The following is a 19,798-nucleotide window of genomic DNA, read 5'->3' on the forward strand; positions in this document are numbered from 1 at the left end:
CCTCCTACCAGTTGGACGTGCCCTAAACACCTCCCTAGGGAGGCGTTCGGGTGGCATCCTGACCAGATGCCCGAACCACCTCATCTGGCTCCTCCAGATGTGGAGGAGCATCGGCTTTACTTTGAGCTCCTCCCGGATGGCAGAGCTTCTCACCCTATCTCTAAGGGAGAGCTCCGCCACCCGGCGGAGGAAACTCATTTCGGCCGCCTGTATCCGTGATCTTGTCCATAACCCAAAGCTCATGACCATAGGTGAGGATGGGAACGTAGATCGACCGGTAAATTGAGAGCTTTGCCTTCCGGCTCAGCTCCTTCTTCACCACAACGGATCGATACAGCGTCTGCATTACTGAAGACGCCGCACCGATCCGCCTGTCGATCTCACAATCCACTCTTCCCCCACTCGTGATGTGGCTAATAGAGTATATATATATATGTCTTGTGTTTATTTACTGTTTTAGTCATTCCCAGCTGAATATCAGGTCCCACCCGCCTCTCACAGCATCTTCCCTATCTGAATCGCTTCCACTGCCCTCTAATCCTTCACTCTCACTTTCCTCATCCACAAATCTTTCATCCTCGCTCAAATTAATGGGGTAATCGTCGCTTTCTCGGTCCGAATCACTCTCGCTGCTGGTGGGAATGATTGTAAACAATGTGCAGATGTGAGGCGCTCCACAACCTGTGACGTCACGCTACTTCCGGTACAGGCAAGGCTTTTTTATCAGCAACCAAAAGTTGCGAACTTTATCATCGATGTTCTCTACTAAATCCTTTCAGCAAAAATATGGCAATATCGCGAAATGATCAAGTATGACACATAGAATGGACCTGCTATCCCCGTTTAAATAAGAACATTTCATTTCAGTAGGCCTTTAAGATCCATTACAATACTTCAATCAAGATTTCTGCCTTGAAAAAACAAAAATGCTCTTTTTTAAAACAAAGGTGTACAGTACAAAGTACAGTAGCACTCATACTAAAAAGAACAACAAAATATTACAAGTAGAACTACGACTTTATTCTTGCAATATTAGATGTTTTTCTTTTATTATAAGTCAAGTGAATTCTATACAGTGCTTTTCTCTAGTGACTCAAAGCACTTTACATATTGAAACCCAATATCTACATTTAAACCAGTGTGGGTGGAACTGGGAGCAGGTGGGTAAAGTGTCTTGCTCAAGGACACACCGGCAGTGACTAGGATGGCGGAAGCGGGAATCAAACCTGGAACCCTCACGTTGCTGGCATGGCCGCTCAACCAACTGAGCCACGCCGCCACAATTTGATTTGATTTTTTAGGCTCAGTAGTGGGCTTTCTGAACCTTCACTACTGGCCTAAACACTACATTTAAACCTAAATTCTAGTATTTAGTCTATGAAATGGTTTTGATTTTTCCCAAAAGTCTATAATCTTCATTTGTTAGCATGTATCCTGGCAAAGCAAATCTGCACATTTCAGAGTGGCCTCTTATGTGGGCAGACTTAGACACACCTGTGCAATAATCATGCTGTTGAATCAGCTAATTGATATGTCACACCTATGAGGTGGAATGGATAGTATTGGCAAAGAAGAAATGCTCACTAGCACATATTTAGATCAATATTTGAGCGGAATAGTATTTTGTGTATATAGTAAAAGTTTTGGATCTTTGAGTTAAACTCATGAAAAATGAGAGCAAAAACAAGTGTTGTGTTTATATTTTTGTTCAGTATGTATATGTTTGTATGTATATATACATATACATATGGTTGGCTGTAGAACCAGCCTCACTCAAGGCAGATATACGTGGAGACATAACCAGGTCCTCAGATGTCTAGCTGACAAACTTGAATGCAGGAGGATATCCATCAACACCCAACCCATCAACAACCAGGATGTGTGCCGACACCTACCAGCGTTTGTTCGGGAGGGGGAAAAGCTGAAGACAAGACCTTCAAATCCTGAGCTAAGCCCATTGAATGCAACCAGGGACTGGCAGATGCGAGTCGACTTAGATCAGAGGCTAATTTTCCCCCCGGCGATCGCAACGACCACCCTGCGTCCAGACCTCGTCCTATGGTCTGAAACCTGCCATATTGTCTATATCATTGAACTGACAGTTCCGTGGGAGGATGCCATCGAAGAAGCGTATGAACGCAAGAAGCTGCGGTACTCCAACCTTGCAGCTGAGGCAGAGGACAGAGGCTGGAGGGTAAGGGTGCGCCCAGTGGAGGTGGGCTGTAGGGGCTTTGTAGCTAGCACAACAGCAAAGCTCCTCAGGGAGGTTGGAGTCAGGGGGCAGGCTCACAGACAGGCCATTAAAGAGCTGGCCAACACAGCAGAGAGGACGAGCCATTGGTTGTGGTTGAGGAGGAGTGACACCAGCTGGGCTGCTAAGGCTAACACCTAATGGGACGCACACACCCAGGGATTTGATCACCCTGGGGTGGGCCCTTCCTCAGCAGAGGGTGTCTTGTGGTAAGCCGGGCCGAAACACCCTGTGACGCTGGGGCACACAACTGAAGATGTGTCCCAATGGTGGAAAAGCCTCCCAGCAGTGTCACCTAGCCTCACTTAGGTATGCGGTCAGGTGCAAGCCTGGCTCAGGGAGGAGGACGCCCCTGCCATGCAGAGTCCCCAGGGATTGTACCAACTAGTCCTTTCAACAAATTAAAAAAAAAATTATGTATGTGTATATAATGCATGTATACAATGTATATATCTAAACTGTATGTACAGTCATGGTCAAACGTTTACATACACTTGTAAAGAACATAATGACATGGCTGTCTTGAGTTTCCAATAATTTGTAGAACTCTTATTTTTTTGTGATAGAGTGATTGGAGCACATACTTGTTTGTCACAAAAAACATTCATGAAGTTTGGTTCTTTTATGAATTTATTATGGGTCTACTGAAAATGTGACCAAATCTGCTGGGTGAAAAGTATACATACAGCAATGTTAATATTTGGTTACATGTCCCTTGGCGAGTTTCACTGGAATAAGGCACTTTTGTTAGCCATCCACAAGCTTCTGGCAAGCTTCTGGTTGAATTTTTGACCACTCCTCTTGACAAAATTGGTGCAGTTCAGCTAAATGTGTTGGTTCTCTGACATGGACTTGTTTCTTCAGCATTGTCCACACGTTTAAGTCAGGACTTTGGGAAGGCCATTCAAAAAACCTTAATTCTAGCCTAATTTAGCCATTCCTTTACCACTTTTGACGTGTGTTCCAAACATATTGCTGGGTATTGTGGCCAAAGAGCTACATTTTTGTTTCATCTGACCACAGAACTTTCCTCCAGATGAAACAAAAGAATAGCTGTTTGGCCAGAATACCCAGCAATATGTTTGGAGGAGAAAAGGTGAGGCCTTTAATCCCAGGAACACCAATCTTACCGTCAAATATGGTGGTGGTAGTATTACGCTCTGGGCCTGTTTTGCCGCCAATGGAACTGGTGCTTTACAGAGAGTAAATGGGACAATGAAAATGGAGGATTACCTCCAAATTCTTCAGGACAATCTAAAATCATCAGCCCGGAGGTTGGGTCTTGGGCGCAGTTGGGTGTTCCAACAGGACAATGACTCCAAACACACGTCAAAAGTGGTAAAGGAATGGCTAAATCAGGCTACAATTAAGGTTTTAGAATGGCCTTCCCAAAATCCTGACTTAAACGTGTGGACAATGCTGAAGAAACAAGTCCATGTCAGAAAACCAACAAATTTAGCAGAACTGCACCAATTTTGTCAAGAAGAGTGGTCAAAAATTCAATCAGAAGCTTGCCAGAAGCTTGTGGATGGCTACCAAAAGCGCCTTATTGCAGTGAAATTTGCCAAGGGACATGTAACCAAATATTATCATTGCTGTATGTATACTTTTGACCCAGCAGATTTGGTCACATTTTCAGTAGACCCATAATAAATTCCTAAAAGAACCAAACTTCATGAATGTTTTTTGTGACTAACAAGTATGTGCTCCAATCACTCTATCACAAAAAAAATAAGAGCTGTAGAAATGATTGGAAACTCAAGACAGCCATGACATTATGTTCTTTACAAGTGTATGTAAACTTTTGATATCGACTGTATGTGTCTGTCTGTCTGTCTGTCTGTGTATAGCGTGTGTGATTACTAACCGAGGAATCACTGAGAGGTTCTTCATGAATGGCTGGCGTGGGAGGGGTCTCCTATAGAAAAACAAACAAGTAGGCCTTAATATACAAACAATACCGAATTGCATTCCAAAATGAATTCTCATGGCAAATTATCAAAAACAATGGGATTTCATAAGAGAAGTTGGTAATGCTTAGTGTTTGTTTAATGCATGGGTATTCATCCATTGAAGTTTCAGGCAGAAAACAAGCACACAAAGAGAATTCCTCACTCAGGTTCCAGTCAGAAACATGCTATTTTTCACTTAAAAAAGAACTGTAATGTCATGCACTGAACCGTTCCATTTTTAGAATAACCCTTTTCCAGGGAAATTTGTTCATTTGGAAATGGGATGTATGAATGCCTGAACCCAGAAAGGTTTGGCAGCTCTGCAGCCTGTGACCTTATCTAATTGATGATTGTATGTTTTCTACCGTTAGTACAGAGGTGCTGGGCAGGACATTTAGTTTCACAGCCTATTTACTGGTATATTTTCAAGAAAGAATGTTGGGGAAAAAGCCTTGCCCTCCTTGCAACAGCAGCCACCTTTGGATGTTGGAAGGCTAACGAGACCTTAGTGCCAAGGCCCGCGGTGTTCTGATATGGCCAAGCAGATGTCAAGCTTTGCAGGGGGCAGAAAAAAGAAAGCAAAAAGCTTGCTGGACCGTGGAGAGGACTTAGGTCGATCAATGGCTTTTGCTTTCTCAGCCATATGAGTTCTGAAGTATGAGTGTGATTTTTGGTTGACTTTAAAATGGCAAAAACAAGATTTGCATGACATTGCGATCAAGCTCATGCAATGTTTTACTTTCCCATGATGGACAGGGGGCTGTGGGTGTTTTACCGCTTGCTTCCTCTTGGTGGTGTCTTGGTAGGTTCTGAAGTGGATGAGGGTGCAGTCCGTGTTGCCATGTCGGTCTCTGGACCACTGCTTTTTCAGAGGAAGTGTGCGTGGGGGAACAGTAGGGAATGTGGATCGAGAAATAGGACTCTCTTTAAAGTATTCCTGTTGCTCACCACCTTTCAGCGTTGGACTTGTCGCATCCCTGAGTTGTCTAAAGTCTTGTTGATTTGGCGGTCCAGGACTACTCTGGTATTTTGTAGTTGCTGAGTCTTCATGTACTTCACCTTTGGGGGACTGCAGTCCATTGTTTTCCTCTCCTCTCCTTGTCGTCTCACAGGATTCGTCTTTTGATTGTGTCATTGAAGTATCCCCAACGATGCACCACTCGGACTGGTTTTGAGGGTTCGCACCACCTTTGTTGTCTTTATTCAAAGATTTTTTGGATCTTTGTGGTTTAAGAGGAATAACTTTGGAGAATTCAGAGTTCACAGTTTTGCTGCAGTCTTTCAGAAAATCCTCTGCACTCAGGCCTTCAATTTTCTCCCTTTCACATTTTTCCTTTAGGACTGGATCCAGAGCCTCCGAGGAGGAAGAAAAGTTATTTGTTAATGCTTGATGTATACTTTTTTTATACTGGCAAAGAGTAAAATCTATACTTTTTGTTCCATTCCTTTGTTTTTCCTTCGGGGACCCATATCCATTTTCATGCATGGGGCTCTTTTGGAAATAATCATAGCCAATGTTAGTGGCCAGAACATCCACAGGGCTTGTATCAGTTAGTTCCAATGGTCCTAAACCACATTTAGGAGATATTCCTAATGGAGACTTTGCAATGTCCCATGTTGTCCCGCTTTCCCCAGTCCAAGAGGTAACTGTCAAAGTGTCTCTAGCCACATTTGAGTTATAATCCAGCGCGTGTCCATTAGCATCCTGCTTGTCAATCAATTTGGCATCCCCAGTCGCCTGAGTTGACATAGAGTAAACAATTGTGTTAGCCTAGTGTGACACTCCTATCGTTGTTACCTTATGAAACACTGAAAATTATATTTTAGGACAATTAAAGGGAAAATGCAAATCAGTGCTCTGTCACATGCCAAGATATGTTTTTCTTACTTTTGTCGATTTGCCTCATTAAGTAACATTTGGAAAAGTTGGATGAGACATTACAGCAGTGTTTTTCAACCAATGTGCCGCTAGTGTGCCGTGAGATACAGTCTGGTGTGCTGTGGGAGATGATCTAATTTCACCTATTTGGATTAAAAATATTTTTTGCAAAGCAGTAATTATAGTCTGCAAATGATGTGTTGTTGTTGAGTGTCTGTGCTGTCTAGAGCTCGGCAGAGTAACTGTGTAATACTCTTCCATATCAGTAGGTGGCAGCAGGTAGCTCATTGCTTTGTAGACGTCGGAAACAGCGGGAGGCAGTGTGCAGGTAAAAAGGTGTCTAATGCTTAAACCAAAAATAAACAAAAGGTGAGTGCCCCTAAGAAAAGGACTTTGAAGCTTAGGGAAGGCTATGCAGATCGAAACTAAAACTGAACTGGCTACAAAGTAAACAAAAACAGAATGCTGGATGACAGCAAAGACTTACTGCGGAGCAAAGACGGCGTCCACAAAGTACATCCGAACATGACATGACAATCAACAAAGAAGGATAAAAACAACTGAAATATTCTTGATTGCTAAAACAGAGTAGATGTGGGAAATATCGCTCAAAGGAAGACATGAAACTGCTACAGGAAAATACCAAAAAAAGAGAAAATGCCACCAAAATAGGAGCGCAAGACAAGAAGTAAAACACTACACACAGGAAAACAGCAAAAAAGTCCAAATAACTCACAGTGTGATGTGACAGGTGGGGACAGTACACCTACTTTGAGACAAGAGCTATATTGATGCATACTTGGTTATGCTTTAAAGTCATATCTAACAATTGTGACTTTTTACTGTCAACTGAGTTTCATTTTTTAAATATGTCTGCTGGTGGTGTGCCTCCGCATTTTTCCAACGCAAAAAATGTGCCTTGGCTCAAAAAAGGTTGAAAAACACTGCATTACAGGACACATGGCCAACCCAGACATACCAGGAAAAAGGGAAAAAATAACAGATCATAATTAAATCTCATTCTTACTGTTTTCCGCTCCAGTGTTCCTCCAGGAGAAGTTGCCGAGCAGATGCGTTTATCCCTCTGGGTCACCTTGCTATTGGGCTGTCTCAAAGCCCTTTTTAGCTCGTTGATGCTGGCCTGGTGCTTCTGTAGAACATCTTCAGGCTTGTCCAAAAACTGCTGCTCAGGCAATGGAAGTCAATACAGGGTTACAAATAAACAGACACAAATCAGCTTTCCAGATAAGTCATTTATTATAAAACAGTATCACATGGACTAAGTCTGATGAAGCTATAAGGTAATACTTACCATGCTGGATTAAGCAAGTGTCCTTTGACATAAGTAAATGTCTTTGTTGTAACAGTGCTTATTGCCAATACATGTATTTCTCTTTTAAACAATGCAACCTCTGTGAGGAACATGCATTTATTTACAGGATGAACAGCACAACTGAGTACAGGTATGTGCAAACGTCCTATCCTGATGTTGTGTGACAACAAGAATGCCAATTTTACACAGCCACAACCACCCGGCATATCCTGCTGAGGAAACACATTCCACTCCGCAACCAGAATTTGTCACAACCCAGCTAATGTTGTTGTGTTGGTCACGCTTGCACAAGTAGGAAGTCCAAAAAGTGTTCTGTTTGGTTGAGGCGAGGACTGTTGGCAGGCCACTCTTTTCTTGCTACTTCCAAATTCTGAAGGTAGTCTCTGACAAACACACCAATCAGGGAGCAAGTGTTGTCAACACGGAAGATGACTTTTGATTCCAGACTACGGACATATGGGATTACTGTCAGTCATAACAAGCCTTGTTTTTCAGAGATGGGGATTTTGACCAACACATCATACAATACTGCCAGGCATCTGATTGTCAGCAGAAAGGAGTCAAGAATAAACTTTTGGCATAAGCAAAGAAATCCCACAAATCCAGGTTCATCACAATCATCTAAAAGGGAAATACAAAGGCTTTCCAACACTATAAAATGTATTGGCAAGAAGCAACAAAGAAAAATGTATATACATCTACTTTCTTGGGTTTTTGGTTTATTTTCTTCATACATTTTTCAATACAAAGAACATTTAACATTGTGATGAATTGACATTATTCTACACAGTTGTGCTTTCAAACTGACAAACAAACAACACTTAGGTGGACGATATTGTTGTCAAATTGTGCTGCTGACATACGAAGGACAATGCAATCTGTGTATGAATGGTTCACACTGAAGTAAGAATGAACAGTTTAATTGTTCTTGCAGTACACTAAGGGCCTGATCTACTAAGAACCAAATAACACACTCTAAACAGTGTGTACAAACAATACAATTGTGTGTACTACTAGTGGGTGTGCTGCGTGTGATCTATTAAGACCACATGTACAATTACAAACTGATGCAGACCGGCCTCTTTAAATGAGGTTTTTGCGTGTGCTCTGCGGCTTTCACCATGGAGACACTCACAGTGGACATTAATGTTATCGTGCTCATACCTGTGGCCTGTTGCTACAATTTGTCATTTGCAGCAGAGGTGTTCCACTTTTTCTGGGCATTTTAGAGGCAGTTCTGCAGTGGAATTAACTTTTTTGGCGCGCTGAAGGTGCGCTCATTGGACACACTGGCATTAAAGACCTACTGAAACCCACTACTACCGACCACGCAGTCTGATAGTTTATATATCAATGATGAAATCTTAACATTGCAACACATGCCAATACGGCCGGGTTAACTTATAAAGTGCAATTTTAAATTTCCCGCTAAACTTCCGGTTTAAAACGTCTTTGGATGATGACGTATGCGCGTGACGTAGCCAGTGAAACAGAAGTATCGGTAACCCATTGAAAACAATACAAAAAAGCTCTGTTTTCATTTCATAATTCCACAGTATTCTGGACATCTGCGTTGGTGAATCTTTTGCAATTTGTTTAATGAACAATGGAGACTGCAAAGAAGAAAGTTGTAGGTGGGATCGGTGTATTAGCGGCTGGCTGTAGCAACCCAACCAGGAGGACTTACTTGGATAGCAGAAGCGCTAGCCGACGCTAGCCGCCAACCGCACGGATGATCGGGTGAAGTCCTTTGTCGCGCCGTCGATCGCTGGAACTCAGGTGAGCACGGGTGTTGATGAGCAGATGAGGGCTGGCTGGCGTAGGTGGAGCGCTAATGTTTTTATCATAGCTCTGTGAGGTCCGGTTGCTAAGTTAGCTTCAATGGCGTCGTTAGCAACAGCATTGTTAGGCTTTGCCAGACTGAGAATTATTAACCGTGTAGTTACATGTACATGGTTTAATAGTATTGTTGATCTTCTGTCTATCCTCCCAGTCAGGGATTTATTTATTTTGTTTCTATCTGAATTTGAGCCTGATGCTATCACGTTAGCTCCGTAGCTAAAGAGCTTCGCCGATGTATTGTCGTGGGGATAAAAGTCACTGTGAATGTCCATTTCGCGTTCTTGACTCTCATTTTCAAGAGGATATAGTATCTGAGGTGGTTTAAAATACAAATCCGTGATCCACAATACAAAAAGGAGAGAGTGTGGAATCAAATGAGCCAGCTTGTACCTAAGTTATGGTCAGAGCGAAAAATATATGTCTTGCACTGCATTCTAGTCCGTCACTCTAACGTTCCTCATCCACGAATCTTTCATCCTCGCTCAAATTAATGGGGTAATCGTCGCTTTCTCGGTTCAAATCGATCCAGCTACATTGAAAACAATAGGAAAATATGAAGAGGCGAACAACTGACTACGTCGCGCTACTTCCGGTAGGTGCAAGGCTTCTTTTTATCAGAGACCAAAAGTTGCGAACTTTATCGTTGTCGTTCTATATTAAATCCTTTCAGCAAAAATATGTCAATATCGCGAAATGATCAAGTATGACACATAGAATGGATCTGCTATCCCCGTTTAAATAAAAAAAAATCATTTCAGTAGGCCTTTAACTGTGAGCCTGTGCTGGAATGTTTCAGGTGCAAGAAAATGCCTATTCCAAATAAGTTTTTTTTCCACATGTATATGATGAAACGAATGTTGTTAAAAAAAATGGCAGCAGAAACCAAAACCCATCAACTTAATTTGTTTTAATCAGCCCCTCAAGTCCTCCAGCAGCTATAAAATTATAAAATGATATTGCTGAATAGACAGTATGTCCATAATGTTTTATTTTTGACATTCCCTATAATGTATGTTGGCAAGCATATGTAGGATGGAGCTGCAGCGCGATCGCCTGCTTTCTCATTACTATTTCTGCACAACTGCCAGTTCGCACGCCATGTTAGATGTACTAAATAAAGACACAAATAAATAAATAAATAACTCACAGTGTGTGCGCTAAATAATTATATTTGCATTTTCTCCACCCAGTATTGTGGGTGTTCTGATAATCATTATATATTCTGCATATTCATGAAGACAGACGTGCTAAATGGATTGCGCTCCTTTTTTTGCTCCATTAAGAGACAAAGTCCTCCGCAAATAAACTTAGTGGATCATTTTTGTGTGTGCCAACCAGTAGGCAGGTGTTTTAATGCACGCACAGCTGTAGTAGATCAGGCCCTAAGTGTTGTGACGTCAAAGTACACGAAACAGGCAAATACCTCCTGTTTGGGCCGAGCCGTGGCCAGGTCCTTGTCCATCTGGGGAGCGAGCCAAGTGAGATGGGGTGATAGGCGAAGGAGATGAAGGTTGGATGTTATTTAATTAGTTTGGGTCATTTGCATGCATAGATGTGACAGTAGGCAAACATGCAGGCAGGCATGCACTCAATTTTAACTCTTAAAAATGAGCAGAGTGCTTTTGCTGAAGACTCTGAAATAAACTGGTACATCCGCATGGGAGGCCTTTTGGACAAACGTTACATGTGTAGAGGATTGGCATTACAATGCCTGTTGATGCTCATATATTAGCATCTATAAGATGCTTATAGTAGCTATTGGCAATTAAAGCACCAAGAGAACATTCAATTACGGAACGTTTCTACTGAATCAGCAACGCTTGAAGACTATCTGTTTTGCGGTGTTGATAAAAATAACTAATGGTAGTTAATGTACAGGTGAAATGTTGTGTTAAAGTCAATTCATGTCAGCAATTCACCTGAAACCAATTTGTAATATAAACTTTTTTTCAAGCCTTAATTTGTTACCATTTTGATGATAACAGCTTACAGTTTTTTAAAACCCCAAATTTTCAGAGATTTTCAATTCAAAGTTTTTGTAAGCTGTGAGCTATAATCATCAAAATTATATCAAAAGAAGGCTTGAGATATATTAAGTTGCATGTTATGAGGCATGTCATAAATTAGTTTCACATTTGAAGTTGAATTTCTGACATGAATGGACTTTCGTACGACATTCATTTTTTTCATGTAGGGCTTGGTATTGGCAAGAACGTCACGATACAATGCAGTATTGCAATATTCCACATAGTTCACTGATAAACCTAAAATGCAGCTCGACGTACAAGTTCTATGTATGTACAAAACAATAAACAACAATGTCGAGTCAAAACACCATGTAATTAAAATGATCTAGTTCCATCTACTGCAATTATACAGAAAGTTTACTTTTTAACTTTCGACTTCTTCTGCCTTACTGACCACTAACTCTGCACAGCAAGGAAGGACTACAGCAACACTATGCGTAGCGCAGGTGCAGGTCCTTACAATCGGCCCAAAACAAGTCTTTTAAAAAAACATTAAAAATTATTATATATATATATATATTCTACGCCTTTTCCCTTTTGGGGTTGCGGGGGGTGCTGGAGCCTATCTCAGCTGCATTCGGGCGGAAGGCGGCGTATATAAATATATATATATATATATATATATATATATATATATATATATATATATATATATATATATATATATATATATATATATATATATATATATATATATATATATATATGTTGGGTGTTGATTAAGGCGATATAAAAATCAAATCTATTATTGTTATCATTATTAAATTTCTACAGACTATATTTGCAAATAAGATTTCATGCATTGCTAGAAAACACAATGGGTCAATATCAATAAAAAAAATAATTAAAAAAATATAAAAACATTTTTATATATATATATATATATATATATATATATATATATATATATATATATATATATATATATATCTAGATAGACAAGTATATATATACACCTATATATATATATATATATATATATATATATAAATATATATATATATATATATATACACATATATATATATATATATATATATATATATATATATATATATATATATATATATATATATATATATATATATATATATATATGTGTATATATATACTTGTCTATCTAGATATATATATATATATATATATATATATATATAAAAATGTATATTTTTTTAATTTATTTTTTTATTGATATTGACCCATTGTGTTTTCTAGCAATGCATGAAATCTTATTTGCAAATATAGTCTGTAGAAATTTAATAATGATAACAATAATAGATTTGATTTTTATATCGCCTTAATCAACACCCAACACGCTTTATACACTGAGAACCCATTATTAATTCACTTCACAGTTACACTGGTGGTGGTAACCTACATCTCAGCCACAGCTGCCCTGCGGTAGACTCACAGAAACGTGGCTGCCAATTGGTCCAGCCAATCATTCATTCATTCAAATTTTATACACCAGTGTGGGCTGCACTAAAGGCAAGGTGGGTGACGTATCTTGCCTAGGGATGCAACAGCAGTGACTGGGATGGTGGAAGTGCCAAGTCTCTAGTTTCTAGACGACCTGTCCTGAACCACTCCCATCCTGCAATTTAACAGAAACTATTCGTCTGATAACGAACTACTACTGTTTCAACGGATTACCCGTATTGGCCTAAATTGAAATAACATTCCTTTCAAGGATAAACATTCATAAACACAGGGTGCAGACACAGGGTGTGGTACAAGACCAACAACAACCACATTCGCACAAAAAGTATCCAAAATACCTCTGGTTTCGAATCTACAGGCGAGACTGCGTCCTCAGCCTACAGGATAAGACAAGTCCAAGGGCAAAACAAAAAGATCAGAGAAGAGCACATGGGGGGTGGTTGGCAAGAAATGGGTGATGACATCAGAGAGGAGAAAAAAGGAGGAGGAAAGCAAAAGAAGGAAAACATTTTAGAGGCATTTAAAAATAAATAAAGGAGATTTAAGAGCAAGTGTGAAGTCTAATACTGTGAGGTATTAAATCTCTAGAGGAGCAGAAAGCGGTAGAGATTAGACGGAACGATAGGTTAAGTAGGGATTGTGAATATCAGTGTCACATGCAAAGGCAGGTGGGTTAAATGTATGACTGTTAGTCAAAGTTCATGAAGAATTTTTCTGAACACCTCAAATTTTATAACCATTTTTATGGGATATTAAAGACAAGGGTGTGAAAAATCCAAGGCTCTAGCTGGTGGCTTGTTAACAAAACTGCATAGTTTTGGACCCAACCATCCATCCATGTTATACCGCTTGTCCCTTTCGGGGTCACTGGGGGTGCTGGAGCTTATCTCAGCTGCATTCGGGCGGAAGGCGGGGTACACCCTGGACAAGTCACCCCCTCATCGCAGGGCAAACACAGATAGACAGACAACATTCACACTCACATTCACACACCAGGGCCAATTTAGTGTTGCCAATCAACCTATCCCCAGGTGCATGTCTTTGGAGGTGGGAGGAAGCCGGAGTACCCGGAGGGAACCCACGCAGTCACGGGGAGAACATGCAAACTCCACACCATCAGTCATTTATTGAAACCATGTTGTTTTATTTTTATAATGTCAACTCTTGACTCATACCTTGAGTTCCAAAGTCTTAGCAGATGTTGAGAAGCCGGCACCCCGAAAGTTATCTGGACCCTGGTACAGGTCGAAGTCTTGGTCGATGTCAAGATCCTGGTCTTGGTCCTGGTCTGGATAGTCATAATGATCATGGTCTAGGTCCAGGCTGCCTTCTTGGTCGAGGTCTTCTCTGGACATAAACTGTGTGCGCTCGCTCAAGCTTCGCTGAGACAACTGGTCCATACTGTTACCTAAAGCTGAAGCTGGGTGAAATCGTGTTTAATGTAGAGATTTGAGGAACATCTACTGAAGATCTATTTGGAATGTTTACATTTGGTTTGAAGAACATGGAAGAGAATAACATATCGTCAGATTAGTATGAACTCTGCCAGGGTTATGGGCTACTTACTGTATATTTAATATAGAGCAATTATTTTTAGTAGAGTGATTTGCAGTAATGCGTACATCTGTTTAAATAAAAATTCCTGCTGGCTGTGTATGGGGGTTTTAGCAACTTATTTTTTAATTGGCCTATGAGGCTACGGTTATTGAGCTCTGTGAACTCTGCTTGGCAAAAAGTGGCTGCCCAAACTTGATGTAACGAGGAAAAATAAATCGATCTTCATGTCGCAGCATCTGCTAGATGGTTGGCGTTTCAGTTGTTAACTTTCATATTTTATCACAAATTAATTTTGTTCTTGGTGCTATTTATTGCAAATTGCTGAATAAAGCATGTCAGATGGTAAGATGCAGCCTTCTTACAATCCCTGACTTTTCAACTCATGAAAAAACAATACTGCAACAATTAGATACACAGTTGCTTTTAGTTGCTAACCAAGAGATAGTACTGCCTTCATACCATTATAAGAAAAATTTGATGAGTTTTGTTGCTCTTACCCCCATCAATACTTTGGGACAGGAGGTATCTCTTGCTAACTGAGCGATCAAACTGAGGTGCAGGCCTGTCAATCAGAGCGCTGGCCTGTCTGGTTTGAGCTTGAGTTCTTCCACTGTAGCGGAACTTGGAACCAATCACCAAAAAGCCCTTTGGAGGTGGCTCTGGAGAAACCAACCTGTAAAAGTGTTTGTTTGTGGATTAGTTTATAAACTCATTGGTCAAATGAGCGGATGTCATCAAATAACAACCAGCTTATGGCAGTTGCTAATTTCTATCAACTGTTGTAGGTAGCTGTGTTTGCAAGGTTTGGGAAGGGAAGTAGAGTTGGGCTGTGCAAGGTATTACAACAGGAAAAGGTGTGGTACTAAGTCCTACCTGAAGAAGGTGTGGTGCTCAATGCAAACCTTCCACAATCGCTTCGAGGCCCGATGGTTGGGCAACTTGAAGCCAATGGTGCTCTCAAACTGTTCATACTAAGCAGTGAGGGGAAGAAGTGATGGGAGAAGGAGGTGAAAAAATAAGAATGAGGGGAGAAAGTGCAGGAAAAGCAAAGGGATAGTGTAAAGCCTTAGCTGTGATTACTCCAGAGAAATGGAAGAATCAATAATATTTTTTTTGTTCGCTCAGACATATTTTTCGAGTGACACATGAATCTGTAGCCATCCAACAAAATTAGAGTTGTGTGCACTCACTCCATCACATGTTCAGTGGTGTAAACAGAAGCAATGTCTGTCCAATCAATAGGTTATTAACGATATAACATGTTTTTGAGCATCACATTGATGGTTCTCCCGTTTTGAAAAAAAAAATGGATTGAACGCCATCCTGAACCCTCAGGAAAACTTAGACAGCTGACTGTAGAGCAAAACAACTGCACAATAGATATAAATCACTGTTGATAGCCCCAAGAACATTCACTGCAGGAACAATAGTAAACCATCATAGTGTTCACACATACATATAATGCTTGTTAACAGTTAAAAAACTACAAACATGTTTTTGAGTTATCTAAGGAGAAAGCAAAAAGAGAAAAAACAATATTTCATTTAACTCATTTCATATTTCTTTGGTCCACAAATAATGCCTGGCGAAAAAGCACCAGACACTTGCTGTCCCATAGTGTAACATTATTAAACCTCAAAATCACTAAGAATGCAGTACAGAGAGGCAATATTGTCATTTTAAAAATAGTAAAACCCTAAAAAGTCTACCGTTAACCAAGTGTCCTTCTGTTCCAGATGGATTTGCTATAATTACCATTATTTTGTGTGTATTTGCGCAATGACGACCAACCAAGTCACGCGTCATACATTAAGACATGTTTATGTACCTCTCCAGGGCGGATCTTAATGTAGAAGTTGCTCCTCTTATAAGAGATCTTGAGGATCTTTGGCCAAGCGAAGCGGTTGATCCGTAGGCGGTCTCGATAAATGAGCAGACCATTGGCACTCACGCCGAGCATTATGTCAATTCCCTCTGAATCCTAGTCAGCAAGGACAATTTAGCAGATAGTGTAAGTGTGTTCAGATGCTGTTGAGAAATGTGACATGCCTCTTTGTACCTTTGCATGATGTAGGTCCACCCCATACATTGAAAGCTTCTTGGCATTTTCTAGAAAGTTCACTTCTGCTTCTGCTGGACTCATTCCCCTGCAGCGACATTTAGTTATAATTTAATCTACCCTATGCCACAAATCAAGCATTGTCACTGTAGTTGGACCAATGAGGTAAATTTGTGCTGACTTATAGTTATGATGCAGCTCCATCACCCTCTCCTCTAGCTCTCGTGTCTGGTTAGGGGCAAAGCGGAAGTCAGCGACGTAATCCGGCCCATGATCCTCTGGCTCGTAGTCTCCCAGTTCAGCCTGAACCGTGTAGGAGCCCAAAAGGGCGTGGGTAACAAAAGAACAGGGCAGACGCCCGGATAGGATGTCATCCCTCAACTGCAGGCACAGGTAGTACCTAAAAAAACACAACATATGACAGTCTCAGTCTTTTTCTTTTCAAGACTAACATGCCTATCTCTAAGATGATCTTCTGACTTTTACACTGGTGCAACCACAACATCCTTCACTGGAAACTAAATTACCAGAGACCAGCAACAAGCAAATCTAGGTAATTACTCTATACATTCTATTATTTACTAGTTACCAAATATCAACACAGCTAGTGCCACACTAATGTAATATATACAGTAGACTTAGACAAACTTTAATGATCCACAAGGAAATTTGTTCAAAAGTAGTATATGTATGTAGTAGAGTAGTAGTATATGTAATATACCAGGGGTTCTTAACCTTTTTGACCTCTGGGCCCAACTTTTCCATTACATGTAGGCCCGGGACCCACTAAAATGTAACACTTAGTTAGTAATCTTACTCATGATTTTAATCAAATTCAATATTTATATCTGACATATTTACAGTAGCTTGTCAAATGATACGAAACAATGTGCTAATCACAAAGATTATTTTCAAAGCTTCGATCAGGGTGATCACTAACATAAATACTAATCAAATTTACTGCACAAGAAGGGACTCAGAAAAACTGATAGTGTGTTTTTTTTTAATATGATCACACGGTGCTAAAATAAATGCTTACTAAATAATAATGAATAATAATATTGTTAATGTTTCCTCCTGTCAACTGTCCATAAGAGTTAAGTGTAAATGAAAATACAGCTTCACCACTTTAGTCATAATATTTGCGCTTAACAAAACGTATAACTTTAGTTCCAGACTTTTTCAGTTTGTTTGAGATTGTCATCTCAGCTGCATTCGGGTGGAAGGCGGAGTACACCCTGGACAAGTCGCCACCTCATCGCAGGGCTAACACAGATAGACAGACAACATTCACACTCACATTCACACACCCGATAGGGACAAGCGGTCGAAAATGGATGGATGGATGAGATTGTCATTACTGCCAGAAGTGGTGGACATGTGTATTACAACTGAGTACCTCTGCAGACCATAAAAGTTAAGTAAAAATACCAATGATTGTCACACACACACTAGGTGTGGCAAAATTATTCTTTGCATTTGACCCATCACCCTTGATCACCCCCTGAGAGGTGAGGGGAGCAGTGGGCAGCAGCGGGGGCCGCGCCCGGGAATCATTTTTGGTGATATAACCCCCAATTCCAACCCTTGATGCTGAGTGCAAAGCAGGGAGGTAATAAGTCCCATTTTTATAGTCTTTGGTATGACTCGGCCGGGGTTTGAACTCACAACCTACCGATCTCAGGGCGGACACTCTAGTCTAACCACTACGGACCACAGCTGAGAAACTGATACTTTTTGGCGGCTTTCGAGGGGGCGCTCGTGGCCCACAAGTACTGTAATATACAGTATAAATAAATATAAATATGGGCATGGACTGTATTCTGATAGTAAATGCTATTTTTTTGCCAACGCTTTCGACCCTGCGGATAATAAAACAGTGCAGTTAATTTAGAAATGTGTCTTTGCTAATAAATAAATGTCCTGTTTTGTGCCTTGAAGCGAAAGTCCATAGCGTTTTATTGCTCGGAAGGATTCTTCATTCATCACTCCAAGCAACATTTGTAAGTTTTCCAATATAACTAAACCAATTCATACTTACTAAACTGTTCCATGTTTAATGTCTGCAGGAGTGAACATGAGCGAATATGCTAACACATTTACAAGTGTCTGTTTCAGTATTATTAACTAACAATGGCATTCTCTTTGTATTGTTTCTGTTTTGTAAATTCACCAAAACGTCACCATGGAGTTATTGAGTCTGATTGGAGAGCTATCTTCCACAGCTTGTGGGTCCAAGACGATGACTTCTGTGTTGTTTGATCAGCCGTGTTACAAATATATTTTGTGCCGGTATTTATCTGCGGCTTATAGTCCGGTGCGGCTAATATATGTAAACATATTTGTTTCTTTTAAAATTTGGTGGCCTTAGTGTGTGAATGTGAATGTTGTCTGTCTCTGTGTTGGTCCTGCGATGACCTGACGACTTGCCCAGGGTGTACCCCGCCTTCTGCCCGAATGCAGCCGGGATAGGCTCCAGCAACCCTGTGACCTGAGAGAGACAAGCGTTAGAAAATGGAAGGATGGATGGATGGGTGCGGCTTAAATACCTGTGCGCTTTATAGCCTGGAAAATACGGTATTTGACTTTCATCTATGGGTCAGTTGTGAATGGGGCATGATGATGATTTGATCTTTCACCAGCTGAAAGTCAGCTATGTGAAGCCCTACACTATACCAATAGCACTACTATTGCTGTAAATGTCAAATGTCTAAATTAAAACCAACTTAAATGCACAGCCACAAGTCAAAAATGTTTCAATGTGTTACGTTTACTAGAAGTCGTTAAACTAAATTACTTAACGCTATATTGCAGCTGGGCGCCAGGGGAACAACCGATCATGGAGTCTTACTGTTAATATCGCATGCCAGAAGGTTACTACACATGTATGTGTGTGCATGTGGTGACCAGTGAAAGAAACAAACACAATGGAACCTAACTGGATTCAATAATCATTGTAAAAAAAACAAGTTTTAAGCGGTTACATCATCTACGACTAGCATGTGTTTTTCTCTTATTTAACAACACGGCTGTGGTTTAATTTTGGCCGAGTAAATTTAATGAATTCTCCACCCAGAAACAATTTCACAGTTTTTCAAATGTATTGCCTTATAAGAACGGAATCCTTTCATCTCAGCAGGAAATACATCATACATTTTATTGCTAATTATGCCAAAAGTTACAGCCATGCTTCTTAGTGGTTAAAACTAACACCAGTGAGAAATTCAGTGTGTTCAAATAACCAGTGTGCTCCTTGGCTCACCTGGAAAAAAAAATTAAGTCAACAATGCCAGTAATTCACGCAGCGTGATATTAGAGCAGTGCACATTTCAGAAATGTCTCACATTTTCCTTCTTTAAATAACCAAACATTTTAGCAGCCCAATTCTTATGAATAATTATTAATTACACTTTGTTTCCGTGATGTTCTTTGTTTTAACTCTATCTTTATTACAATAC

At 40.3% G+C, this 19,798-nt stretch overlaps 2 protein-coding genes across 2 annotated transcripts in view; both read right to left on the minus strand.

Moving 5' to 3' along the window:
• The window catches only part of si:dkey-178k16.1 (band 4.1-like protein 1), a 95,334-nt gene that overhangs the window by 13,364 nt on the left and 62,172 nt on the right, over nucleotides 1-19,798 (minus strand). Inside the window, exons 7-16 of the mRNA XM_062054351.1 lie at nucleotides 16,522-16,740; nucleotides 16,341-16,428; nucleotides 16,110-16,262; nucleotides 15,155-15,252; nucleotides 14,779-14,954; nucleotides 13,900-14,144; nucleotides 13,063-13,101; nucleotides 10,681-10,719; nucleotides 7,110-7,265; nucleotides 4,119-4,169 (exon numbers count right to left, since the gene is read on the minus strand). Of these exons, the coding sequence (XP_061910335.1) occupies nucleotides 4,119-4,169; nucleotides 7,110-7,265; nucleotides 10,681-10,719; nucleotides 13,063-13,101; nucleotides 13,900-14,144; nucleotides 14,779-14,954; nucleotides 15,155-15,252; nucleotides 16,110-16,262; nucleotides 16,341-16,428; nucleotides 16,522-16,740 (1,264 nt within the window). The remainder of the gene's footprint in view (nucleotides 1-4,118; nucleotides 4,170-7,109; nucleotides 7,266-10,680; nucleotides 10,720-13,062; nucleotides 13,102-13,899; nucleotides 14,145-14,778; nucleotides 14,955-15,154; nucleotides 15,253-16,109; nucleotides 16,263-16,340; nucleotides 16,429-16,521; nucleotides 16,741-19,798) is intronic.
• Nucleotides 4,197-6,155, minus strand: LOC133654208 (uncharacterized). Its single transcript, XM_062054352.1, has one exon. The coding sequence runs from the start codon at nucleotides 5,951-5,953 to the stop codon at nucleotides 4,709-4,711; it is 1,245 nt and encodes a 414-aa protein (XP_061910336.1). The 5' UTR covers nucleotides 5,954-6,155; the 3' UTR covers nucleotides 4,197-4,708.

Source organism: Entelurus aequoreus, linkage group LG07, assembly GCF_033978785.1.
Source record: "Entelurus aequoreus isolate RoL-2023_Sb linkage group LG07, RoL_Eaeq_v1.1, whole genome shotgun sequence".
Lineage (NCBI taxonomy): Eukaryota > Metazoa > Chordata > Actinopteri > Syngnathiformes > Syngnathidae > Entelurus > Entelurus aequoreus.